Here is a 13,409-nt window from a genome sequence, read left to right on the forward strand (position 1 = left end):
TCTGATTTCCATTATGTCAAATTCATTTTGGAATTAGGCATCAGAAACTGTGCAGTCAAACTCATTCTGGTGTGGGGCATCAGGATTGTGCAGTCAAGCTCAGGGCGACAGTGCCTTTTTTGTAAGAAACAGTCCCGTGTTATAAAAGAAAACAACCAAGTGGCACCTTCAGAGAGCCTTAAACTTTCTCTGCACTCACCCACAATCACACCCATACACTTTTAGATACGTGACTAGTGCTCAGTTCATTTGTTTGTGTATTGCTCATACCTGGCATAGCATTCTAGGTTCTTAACACCTAAGTATTTAAACAATTTTAAATTGGAAATTGAAAATAGATCTCACAATTTGCAATTAAATAATGGTGCCATGCAAAATGTTGCCATACACAATTGTCTTAATAAGATCACATGGATCAAGAGGCAGGGCATGCATAAGTGGCGGGGCAAAGGTAAGGGCACGAGCTGTTTTTACGCCCTTGTGATGTCAAGCCAAAATACCCTGTTCTTTCTGACCTAGTAGGGTGAGATGTTAAGTGGAAGTGGTGTATACATCATCGCTTAGCTTCTTTAATCACGATTGGTTGTCTTTAGAAAAAAATATGCTCTTGTTCAATCACAGGTTATTGGGCTTGTTAGTGTTCACTTGAATAGTAGGAAAGAATATTTCCCTCCACTGCATTAATTGAGTGGAATTCTACAGCCCATATTATGCATCATGAGGTCAGACTAGATGATCATGAAGGTCTGTTCTGACTTTAAAATCTGTGAATCTGTATAAGATTTCAGCAGCTCAGGAAAAAAAAATGAAGACCCAGTGCATTTAGTACTTTAAAATGTCAAAAATAAAACCTTGAAATAATTCTGTCCACCCACAGGCAGCTAGTGCAGAGAGCAAATCAGTGTGTATACAGAATCCATTCCACCCACCTTGATAACAAATGCATGACTGCATTCTGCACCAGTTGATCTGTGGGGGACAGATCGGCTTTTTGGTTAGCCCAATGTAAAGTAGTCCATTGCAGGAGTTCAATGTATCTCTCTTAATTTGTCTAATCCTGCCTAATCTAGTCTGTCTCCTGAGTCGCTTGCCTATCATTGTAATATCTAGAGGCTACAAAAATAGACTTACATATAGTTTAGCCCATAATATACCTGCCCTTGTTATCCTGAAGCCATCCACATAACCTGGCATATCTAACTCTTTTCGTTCTCCACAGTGTAAATGCAGGAAATGCATTTCCGATGCACAGCTACAAATCGGGGAATAACAAATGCACAACTACAAAATGGGGAATAACTGTCTAAGTGGTAGCACTGCTCTAAAGGATGTGAGGGTTATAGGGGACCACAAACTGAATAAGAGTCATCAGTGTGATGCCGCTTTACAGGTAAAGCAAGTAAAGAACAGCTACCAAGAGGGATTTTACAGCTAACTGGCTGGCTGGGTGTCCATCAAAGGGAGTTATCCCCCCCACTTTATTTATCACAAGTATATTAACAGGAGCCATGAATGTAAGACACAGGAGTAACTGTCTCACTCTACTCAGCAATGGTGAAGCCCCAGCTGGAGTACTGTGTCCAATTCTGGGCACCACAATTTAGGAAAGATGTGGACAAATTGGAAGGAGTCCAGAGGAGAGCACCAAAAATGATAAAAGATTAAGAAAACCTGACCTATGAGGAAAGGTTGAAAAAACTGAACATGTTTAGTCTTGAGAAAAGAAGATGGAGGGGTGACCTGATAATCTTCCAATACGTTAAGGGCTGTTATAAAGCAGATGGTGATCAATTGTTCTCCATGTTCACTGAAGGTATAGTCTGCAGCAAGGAAAATTTAGGTTAGATATTAGGGAAACTTTCTAATTGTAAGGGTAGTTAAGATCTGGAATAATCTTCCAAGGCAGGTCATGGAATCTCCATAATTGGAAATGTTTAAAAACAAGTTGGGCAAACACCCGTCAGGGTGTAAACGTGTAAAGATGGTCTAGATTTACTTGGTCCTGCCACAGCACAGGGGGCTGGATTTGATGAGCTCCCTTCTAGCCCTACTTTTCTATATTCTATGAAAGCTTCTGCATATAGGTAGGTTTGCATCAGTCTCTGAAAATGGTTGGATGTGGGTTCACCCTGTTGTACTCTGATAGGAGGTTCCACAGACAAGTATTCAATCTCATCCAGTTTGTGGGCATCCTGTCCTGAATTTTTAAAATATCCTCTGAAACTTGAGATAATAAACAATGTCACTTGGTATAATCTGTGACGGTAGCTGTGATGGAGTCCCCGGGGTGCAACCTTGACCTTGGGACAGCTGAACCCTCTGTCCCACCAACACTGTGATGCCGTGTCAAGCCACAAATCTCTGGCAGGTACTGCACTTACACAGACATCTACAGGCAGGGACACACCCAACTGAGTTACATGAATGAACTCTCAGCCACTCATGAACCACCAATAGAGAGACTCCAGCCAATTCCCTCCAGTTCCTCAGCCTTGCACCCCAGAACTGTACCATCTTGCACTGATCAGAAGCCTGGCCAGTTTAAGTTCATTACCCAGTCCACCCCTCCCTCAATGTGGAGAGGACATGCACCAGCCTTGGTAAACTGAGCTGAGATTTCCTAAGCACTTCAACCAAAACACACTGTTTTAGGTAAAATATAAAACAGATTTATTAACTACAGAAAGATAGATTTTAAGTGATTATGAGTAACGTGTAAAGATGAAAGTTGGTTACTTAAGAAATAAAAATAAGTTCTCAGTCTGGGTTCTACAAACTAAACAGGAGTTGACTCAAGCGGTGTCTCACCCTGACAGATGGTACAAGCAGGTTAAAGATCCTGGAACTCTTTCCCAGGCTAGGACCACTCTCCCCAGTTCAAAGTCTTTGTCCTCCAGACATTCCTCCAGGTGTTGAGTTGGGGGGAAGGAGGGAGAGGCAAAGTGATGATGTCACTTTTCCTCTTTTATAGCTTCTTCCAGCTTTCTGGAAAGATCTTTTGCTATAATGTGTGGGTCCGCCCCCATTGGTCAAGCAGTCTCCATTGTCTACATGCTGTCTTTGAGAAGTCCTCTGGGCTGGCCCTTTGGAGAGTGGATTCCCTTTAATGGGCCATCAGCATGTCTGGCTACTCCATTGTTGTACCTGAAAGGCTGATTGTGGGTGTTCCCAACCTCACAACATATATCAGTAACATATACAGCAATGCTTCATAACCTCACATATAATGACAGCACATACAATCTGACAGTATATTAATGTTAAACCGATCAAGACTTTTAAAATGATACCTCACAAGGCATATTTTGTACAAAACATATCCTAATTATAGGACAGTGGTGAATATGGGGGTTCCAGGGTGCCACTGTGAGATAGTGTCACAGTAGCCACCAAATCACACATCTCAAAAATCCGATAGACTGCCTAAGGGATCTGAAGGATATTGGAGTAAGAACTGCTTAAAACTTTTAGACCAAAAATCTTAGAAAAATAGGTTTTGTTGAAAACAATTTTTTTGAGGAAAAAAATAATTTTTGACAAATATTTTGCATTTTCATTTTTTAAAATGTAAACTAGATCAACATGTTCCTGCTCACAGCCTAACATTTCTTAAAGTTATTAAACAATTCTTTAGCATAGTCTGATCTGCTTAATCAGAAACTGCAGGTAGGGTCAATACCAACAACAGTATTAGGAACTCATATTGTATGGATTTCACTGCTATTTGTAAACTTTTATGGCATCAAATTAATCCGTAGTGTAACTCCACTGAAGTTATTAAATAAACCCCACAAATCCAATATGTGTCCCTCCCTTTTTGTGTCAGAGAGAGCCTTGAAACATAAACCAGAGGTAACCAATCAGCAGGGTTATAAGTTTGAAACTCACATGTTATGCATGGCCCTCTTGCCGATGAAACCCACAGCTTTAGTCTCTTCAATTTATGGAATGGCCTCAAATCAATTTGCAGCTCTGGGGGACTGGAGCCACCTGGACTGCTGTTGATGGTGCTAGGACCACTGCAGGCCTGTTAGTCTGAGCAGCTGCTGCTGAGCCACTTTTCTAGTGAGTAGTCGTGAGTCTGCCCAAAAAATGGGCATCTCAGTATTGTGGAAGGCTGCATAGTCCCATGAACTAAGCAGGACATAAGGAAATCCCTGTCTTTTTAATACCAGATCTGATACTGACATCCTCTGTGGCCTGTGTCAGGTCTCTTAATCTCTGTGCCTCAATTTTCCCATCTGTATACTGAAGATAACCTCTCAATGGTGATGTGACTACTAGTTAGTTTATGTCTGCAGAATGTTCTGTCAAAGGAAATGAGTAGTAGTAGTTGTGATTCATTATTTGATTTGCTTTATTAGCTTTCCCAGTGGACGTTACAAAGATTTGGGGAAATGCAAAGAAATATCTCAGTGACACTCCCTAGACTCTTCAGGGTGGTCTTATATATAATGATTGGAACTGAGTGGGATATAAAATTATTTTACAGGCTCACATCAAAATGCCAAAATCAAGTCTGCCAAGTCTGTCCTGGATATGCCAAGGACTGTGTGGTGAAAAAAGAACAGTGCCGCTGAGCAGAAGTCTGAGTCCAAGGGAGTTTTTCTTCTTCTTTTTCACAGTCAGCACAAAGTTGCTTTTCAACAGTCTCAGAGCTGTTCACCCTTCTCCCATACTGTCCGTGAGCTGGCACTTACTCGGCTCATCTTCCCATGTTTGCTTGCCCCAAGAGCACCCAAGACATTTTAGAGACTTTTAGGTCAGAAGAGACCATTATGATCGTCTAGTCTGACCTCCTGCACAACACAGGCCACAGAATCTCACCCACCCACTCCTGTAATAAGCCCCTGACCTATGTCTGAGCTATTGAAGTCCTCAAATCATGGTTTAAAGACTTCAAGGTGCAGAGAATCCTCCAGCAAGTGACCCGGGCCCTACGCTGCAGAGGAAGGCGAAAACCTCCCAGGACCTCTGCCAATCTGCCCTGGAGGAAAATTCCTTCCCGACCCCAAATATGGCCATCAGCTAAACCCCGAGCATGTGGGCAAGACTCACCAGCCAGACACCCAGGAAAGACATCTGTAGTAACTCAGATCCCACCCCATCTAACATCCCATCACAGACCATTGGGCATATTTACCTGGTAATAATCAAAGATCAATTAATTGCCAAAATTAGGCTATCCCATCATACCATCCCCTCCATAAACTTATCAAGCTTAGTCTTGAAGTCAGATATGTCTTTTGCCCCCACTACTCCCCTTGGAAGGCTGTTCCAGAACTTCACTCCTCTAATGGTTAGAAACCTCCATCTAATTTCAAGTATAAACCTTCTAATGTCCAGTTTATATCCATTTGTTCTTGTGTCCACATTGGTACTACGCTTAAATAATTCCTCTCCCTCCCTGATATTTATCCCTCTGATATATTTATAAAGAGCAATCATATCTCCCCTCAGCCTTCTTTTGGTTAGGCTAAACAAGCCAAGCTCTTTGAGTCTCTTTTCATAAGACAGGTTTTCCATTCCTCGGATCATCCTAGTAGCCCTTCTCTGTACCTGTTCCAGTTTGAATTCATCCTTCTTAAACATGGGAGACGAGAACTGTACGCAGTATTCCAGATGAGGTCTCACCCAAGGCCGGCTTTAGGAAGTGCGGGGCCCGATTCGATGGGGCCCCGGCAGGGATGACTCACCTGGCGGTGCTCCGGGTCTTCCACGGCACTGAAGGACCCGCCGCCGAAGACCCGGTAGGGAACCGCCCGGTGAGTACATCTCCCCCTATCCGACCCCCCCCCAGGTCCTGCCCCCGACTGCCCCCCTCAGAAACCGCAACCCATCACCCCCCCACTCCTTGTCACCTGACCACTCCTTCCCAAGACCCCCCAACCTAACTGCCCCCCACGACCCCACCCCCTACCCAACTCGTCCTGCTCCCTGTCCCCTGACTGCCCCGACCCCATCCACCACCACCCCGACAGACCCCCGGAACTCCCACGCCTACCCACCCCCCATTCCCCATCCCCTGACCGCCCCCCCAGAACCTCTGCCCGATCCACCCCTCCCACCCGCTCCCTGTCCCGGGGACTCCCTTATTCACCCGCCTTATTCAAACCCCCCCTCCCCGGCCCCGGTCTCTTACCATGCTGCTTATCCCCGCCGGAGCTGGGCTGGAGCCGTGCCACCCGGAGCCGGAGCCGCCCGGCCAGAGTCGGGGCCGGGGCCGGAGGGAGCCGCTCTGCCGGAGCCGGACTGGGCCGCGCCGCGCCTCCCTAGAGCCCTCCTTGCGCCCCCCCCCCCCACCCCAGCTTACCTGCCGCTGCTTGTTTCCAGGCTTCCCACGTGAACATCTGATTCGCGGGAAGCAGGGGAGGGGGAGGAGAAGGGGGCGGAGCGTTCCGGGGGGGAGGTGAGGTGAGGTGAGCTGGGGCTGGGGGCGGGGCGGACAGCTGCCAGAGCTTGGGAACCGGCTCCAGCTCACTACTGGGCGCGGGGCCCGATTCAGGGGAATCGGAGGAATCGGCCTAAAACCGGCCCTGGTCTCACCAGTGCCTTGTATAACGGTACTAACACCTCCTTATCTCTACTGGAAATACCTTGCCTGATGCATCCCAAGACCGCATTCGCTTTTTTCACAGCCATATCACATTGGCGGCTCATAGTCATCCTGTGATCAACCAATACTCCGAGGTCCTTCTCCTCCTTTGTTACTTCCAACTGATGAGTCCCCAGCTTATAACAAAAATTCTTGTTATTAATCCCTAAATGCATGACCTTGCACTTTTCACTATTAAATTTCATCCTATTACTATTACTCCAGTTTACAAGGTCATCGAGATCTTCCTGTATGATATCCCGGTCCTTCTCTGTATTTGCAATACCTCCCAGCTTTGTGTCATCCGCAAACTTTATTAGCACATTCCTACTTTGTGTGCCATTTGGCTGACTTCCTCATGATAGCTGCCGACAAAGCATGTATCACCAACTAGCTCTGTACATGAAACAGGTTTTGAAGTGTCCACAAACCTTTAGAGCTGGATTCTCTGTCGGCTAAGTTCGTGTTACACTGCTTATACAACCCAAAGTGAAGTTAAACTAGTGGAGAAACCCCCGTGGAAAATCTCCAGTCTGTGTAAAGCTGGCAGAGGTGGCTAGGCTGCCTACTGCACCTATGCTACCACCTCCCTCCTACATCTGAACTGTCCAGCGCAAGATGGGGAGAAGGCATGTTGGGAACAGGAAGGAGGCATTCAGGGCAGGGGTATGGTAGAGCAAGGCTCCGCTACAGCAGATGCTCTGCTGATAGAATGTCTCCCATCAGTGGAGCACATTGAAGCTGCCCCCTGCAGGTTAAGGTTACACCAGGGTTGCAAGAGCAGGATTGGTGTGTCCCAGCTGGGTTCCTGTCAGGACTCCCTTTCCACTGTGCTCAGTCAAGTTAAAATTGGTCAAGATTTTAAGAAAAAAGATTAAGAAAAATGTGAACTTAAGAGAGCAGAAAACAAGATAGGCAGCCATCTCCGGTGAATGTAACGCGGATCAGTGTGTTATAAACACCATGTACAGTAGTCTGATCCAGTGGCAAAGGATCTTGGTCAATCGTAAGTAGCTTCATATGAGTCTATTATAATTTGTCTTTGTTCTTGAACACTGGTGACATGAGTTTCTCCCCCTCCCTACCCCAATGCCCTTTCCCAAGTATTAAAGCAGATTCTCCATGGCTTTCCATCCATTATGAAGCAAGTTCAGATGGTTGTTTTTTGTTTTCATTTCTCCTGCAGGTGAATGGCATTGATCTTCGGGGTGCTACCCATGAGCAGGCTGCAGCTGCACTGAAAGGAGCAGGGCAGATAGTAACAATCGTAGCACAATACCAGCCGGAAGGTAAGTCAATGCACTGATTTACTGTCCAATTAAGAAGTGCTGTTGGGTTTCATCTGATGCTCTTTGGCTGGAAGAATAATGTCATCTACCTTGCAAGACTTCAAGAATAGGAAAAGCAATAAAATTGGGGAAAAGTGGAGATAAGAATCATACAGAATAAAACGGTGGTGGTTTGGCACCCTGTGTGTGATGACTTATGTGGTCTTATTCCACTGCCTGGTGGATGAAGAGATGTCCTCCTCACACTAACTGTCCTCAAATGTGGCGCTCATGGGACCTCTTGCTGATAATCTCAGGGATACCAAGGGCTGAATAGACATAGAGAGTGAAGTACCTTTTCACCCTTAGAAAGTGGTCCCTCCGTGTGAGAACTGAGACACACTGGTGGGCCAGTTGTACTTCCGTGCTGTACCTTTTCGGTGGCTAAACTGAGGACTTCAGTCACCAGGCTTTGTCAAGCTGCCACTTTTCATAAATAATAAATTCTCACTCACTCCCTTTCTCATGCTCTGACTCAGACTCCCCCGCCCCAACTTAAAATTAAAACAGAAAACGTGCAATTAAGACAGATACTATGGAAAGAGATGAGGTAAGGAGAAAAAGAGAGGAGAATTAGAAGCAAACAAAATTTCAAATATTATACTTTATTACATACATGAAATAATTGTTTTAGTGTGTGGTTGTATATATAGATGTAGATAAATTTCAGATCAAGGAAGAAGGGGTAAAAATAATTGTATTACAGAAAGTTCTTGACAGAAGATTTTGAATGAAACGTTAGTCCGATGTATTCTTGGTTCCCATTAGTTGCTGCTGTCTTGTTTATCTTTTCCAGTTTAATAGGAACATAAATATCAATTTAGACTGTTATTACAGAAAGTCGCAAGTAAAATTGCAGCTCTTGATTTTTTGGATGGTAAACAATAGTGCATAATGTGCCAGCTTTCTGAGCAGCCAGCTGATGATCGGCCATTAAAATGGAGGAAAGAGTTAATGGTTCAGTAAGTTACTATTCATGTGGTAAAGAAAAGAGCATAAAATACATAGCTGTTGCGATATTATAAACTGACCCTCTAACCTACAGTTGCAGTGCAAAGGAAAAGAGGAGGTAATAGTGGTGAATGGGTTCAGAGTTCTCACTTGGTTTGCTTTGAGCATCCAAATGTTTATCTGAACCTTATATGAACTCCGAAGCATTTTTGAGTATGTAGAGTTGCCTGGAAATCTTATGTAAGTGGGTTCTATTGCAAGATTTCTAGAGCTTGCCATCAGGCTGAATAGCTTTTCTCTTGTTATTAAGGCATTTTCACTTCTCATCTTCCCTGGAACTAGGAAATGCAGAGGCTAGCAAAAATAAAACATGTTTTGGTGGGTAAACAGGAGAGCATTCCATTTCCCTAACCCTTCTCTTTCTTTCTTGGTCTTTCTTACACACATGCGCCTTTTTTTGTTTCCCTTACCTCTCTGAAACAGAAATAGACAAATTGGTATGGGACAAAGTTATAAAGATGGAAGATAAAAGCAGAGTGGGGAGGGAAGAACAAGAAAAGTGAGGACAGAATTGGAACTAAAAATACAAGAAATAAAAAGGTGAGGTGGGCCATCTAGAATTGGGTGACATTTTTGGATCAATGGTTTATTTGCTAAAAAATGCAGTTTTGGTCAACCCAAAGCTATCGCAAATTTGACCTGAAAAACCATCCAGTTTTCCAGATCAGATGCTGCCCTTGGGAATGCAGTCTTGTTTCAGTCTTGGACTCGGCTCTGAAGCCTCCCCCTCCAGCTGCGGGTACTGCTCAATAGTCACCTGAAGTGGAGCACCCATAGGAGCATTACTTGAAGAAGGAGAGGTTACTCACCTTGTGCAGTAACTGGAGTTCTCTGAGGTGTGTTTCCCTATGGGTGCTCTACTATCCCCTCTCCTTCCCCTCTGCTTCCAGTTTCCTCTGTGGGACTTTGCAGAGGAGAAGGAACTGAGGACAGGTCACCTGCCCGACCCTATATAGCCTTGGTGTGGAGCATGAGGTTGTGTAGGGCACCTGCGTCGGCCAAATGTGCACTGCTACTGAAAATCCCCAGTGGAAGATGCATGGGGTGCATGTGATGTGGAGAACCTGCAGGGAGACGCATCTCAAAGAACTGCAGTTACTGTACAAGGTAGTAACATCTCCTTCGTGTCCACTGAAGGTAGGATAAGAAGTAATAGGCTTAATCCACAGCAAGGGAAATTTAAGTTAGATGTTAGGTAAAACTTTCCTACTGTAAGGATAGTTGAGCTCTGGACTAGGCTTCCAAGGGAGGCTGGGGAATCACCATCATTGGAGGGTTTTAAGAACAGGTTGAAGAAACACCTTTCAGGGATGGTCTAGGTTTACTTGGTCCGCCAGTGTAGGGGCTGGACTTGATGTCTTCCTGAGGTCCCTTCCAGCCTTACATTTCTATAATTCTATGATCCATAATGATTACTGCAGCTCCAGTTCAGCTGGATATTTCAACACTTGCCTAGCATTAAGCAGAAGAGCAGTCCCATTGACTTCAATGAGACTACTCGTGTACTCAACTGCTAGTTGAAGGTAAAGAAACGAATACAAGCGATTAAAAACTTGTCGATCAAAAAGATGAGGGGGGCCCACTCACTGATATTTTATCCATGCTTTCACATTGATAACCATACTCATGGAAACATTGTTGCTTGCCCTCACTTTTTTCCTGAATAGCAATCTTTTCAAACTCCTTTTAAAGCCAGTTAGTCCCTTCGTAAAAATGCACAGCCAGCAAGGAGCCATGCATCCTCTTCTGCAGCATGGACTTACTTGGTACATCCTGAGTAGCTATTGTAAGATGAGGCACGTCTTAAAAGGGCATGGCCATGTGCGTGTTCAATGGCTCTCTTTAAGAAGTCAGCGTTCACCCACAGTTGTCCTATTGGGAGTAAAGGAAATATCTTCAGCATTTCAAATTCCATTGGATAGTATGTATTCCCATTTTAGTGGTGATGGTGGTGCTGCAGTACAGTAAGGAAGGAGTTACGGTAAAATTCTGTGGCCAGTGTAACTGATACAGTTTGAAAGGAAGGGGAACCATGCTTTAAATATAGACAACTCATCCTGAATGGAGGAGAGGAGGGGGAAGAAAATATTGGCCTCTAGGTTGGGAACACTAAGGGTATGTCCACACAGCAACTAGACACCCACAGCTGGCTCATGCCAGCTGACTCAGTCTTGCAGGGCTCAGGCTGTGGGGCTGTTTCGTTGCTGTGTAGACTTATGGGCGTGGGCTGGAGCCTGAGCTCTGGGACCCTCTCACCTTGCAGGATCCAAGGGCCCAAGCCCATAAATCTACACAGCAGTGAAACAGCCCAAGCCTCGCGTGCCTGAGTCAGCTGGCACAGGCCAGCCGTGCATGTCGAGTTGTTGTGTAGACATCCCCTAAGAGATAAATTCCACATTCTACTCTCAGCTGCACCCATTCATCCCCAGTACAGGGCTGTAAACAGAATTTCATCCTCAGATTTTTGCAAAATATTCAGTGTCAGTAGTCTGGAAACTCTGTGCTGTGCTGCATTGCAGTATCTCTGCAGCTGTTCCCTCACAGCAATCCCTGGGAAAACCATTAAGCCAGTCAGCTGTTCCGTGTGCTATAAATCTTTCAAGCAAATCAATTAACACCTTATTGTAGCAGCATGTATGAAGGGAAGACATTCATTAATTACAACTTGATTAGACCAATTGACGCCGAAGGGGCCAAAAAGTTGTTAAAATAAGTACATTTGCACTCTATCCCTATTTGCATTGTTAGCTGCTTGTTGGCACAAATACAGCACTATACATTTTTGAGGAAAGCTGAGTATGTTGAGTAGTAATTGACTATCTGAGTTTTGGTGAGAACGGGAATCTCAGAGACAGCTATCCTCTCTGATACACTTGTATCTTTATTTGCTGATGTTAGCAATGGTTATTATTAGAGCTATAATTGTAGTTAAAAGCATCTTAAAATAGTGAAACAGATAATTCCTGTTTGTAGTTCCTTTTTCTCTGAAGTTTGGAGTTCATGTTAAGTATTATTACAGACACCACTTTTTTGCCTGTTCACATGTGACCTGCATCAGCTTTTATAGGAGTCCCTTCTTTGTCTTACATCTGTGTCTGAATTGTAGGTGGGGTGGGGAGGGAGAAATCTTATGTTTTTAAAATACTAGACTACAATTTCTAAGCACCACTGTTGTACTTTCCTTATGGAATGACTTCTGGGTTACTTCTTATCCCCCACTATTACCGCCTACTTGCTACCTCAAAAATGTAAACGCATGTCTTGATGAGTCTGCTGTTTTGGTATAATTTTAATGCATATGCATGATTCACACATCTAGCCCTTCTGGATGCTACAGAAATAAGGTAGATATAAAATACACTGCAAATGTAAATGGCTTTATCTATACATCTGTGGCAAGCTGTCTTGATATACATTTAAATATACATACACACATACTCGGGGTCTTTTCTGTAGTTGATATAAATTGGTGTCGCTCCATTGACTTTGATGGAGTTACACTAATATATGCCGCTGAGGATCTGGGCCCTCAGCATCTTGGTGCCTCTGTGTGTGCATGTCTGCTCAGAGAATCCAGAGTACAAAGACTGTGTGTCACGCATACACTTTTAAAGTGTATTTTATGTGTGTGTGTGGGAAAAGAGTATATGAACACGTGTATATGGGGAAGGAGGCATAAACACCCCCTCTTCGTCCTCGGTGTTCATCTGGCTGGCTGGAGAATGCCAGCATTGTAAAGTCAGTAACAGTAAAAACGTTTAGAATCATTTTTAACTGATTGCCTGGCTCCTGGAGCTGAGTGGGAGATTTCACTGGCTGAAAAATTCAATGTATTTTTGATTAGGAGAATAATTTAGAAAGAAGGGATGACACAGATGAGACAAACAGGTTCCATGCATCATAATGGGACATTGGTGCATATATTGAGTGACCAAGATGTTCTGAATTAAAGTTGAATTCCCATTCTATTGAGGCTTTCCCGCAGAAATGATCTTGAATCTATAGTATAATAAAAAATCAGAAACTTGCACTCCAGATCTTCCCTACTTTGCTGTAGTAAGAAATAGGCTTATTCATGGGGTAATTTAATGGGCCATTCACCCAAAAATAGCTACGGATATTTTACAAAGTACAAAGAAAGCAACTACAGTGAGAGCTGAGGACCGTGATATTAAAGGATGTGATGAGGGGGACTCCAGAAAACAGTAGTTATTCTCCAGTGCTGGAGAATTCTGATGCTGAGGAAATTCCAAGGCAAATTAACTATTAAGGAGTGTGACAGGTGCCAAGCTAACCTTAATACCTAGCAAAGGAGACATTGTGCATTGTCAAAGCCCAGTGCTGGTTTGAATGTGCTGCTCCCAGTGAAGTCAGTACAAGTGCTGCATGCAGCTTTTCAAAACTTGTAAGCTATTTAAGAAGTTAGCGCAGTGGTGGGCAACCTGCGGCCCACGGGCCGCACGCAGCCCATCAGT

The 13,409-nt window shown here is 44.2% G+C and overlaps 1 protein-coding gene across 7 annotated transcripts in view; it reads left to right on the forward strand.

The window, feature by feature from the left end:
- Positions 1–13,409, forward strand: part of DLG2 (discs large MAGUK scaffold protein 2) — a 933,774-nt gene that overhangs the window by 652,849 nt on the left and 267,516 nt on the right. For all 7 annotated transcript variants that reach the window (XM_065406536.1, XM_065406561.1, XM_065406510.1 and 4 more), the window contains one exon: positions 7,782–7,884. In XM_065406536.1, coding sequence (XP_065262608.1) covers positions 7,782–7,884 — 103 coding nt within the window. The remainder of the gene's footprint in view (positions 1–7,781; positions 7,885–13,409) is intronic.

Source organism: Emys orbicularis, chromosome 1 (genome assembly GCF_028017835.1).
Source record: "Emys orbicularis isolate rEmyOrb1 chromosome 1, rEmyOrb1.hap1, whole genome shotgun sequence".
Classification (NCBI taxonomy): Eukaryota; Metazoa; Chordata; order Testudines; family Emydidae; genus Emys; species Emys orbicularis.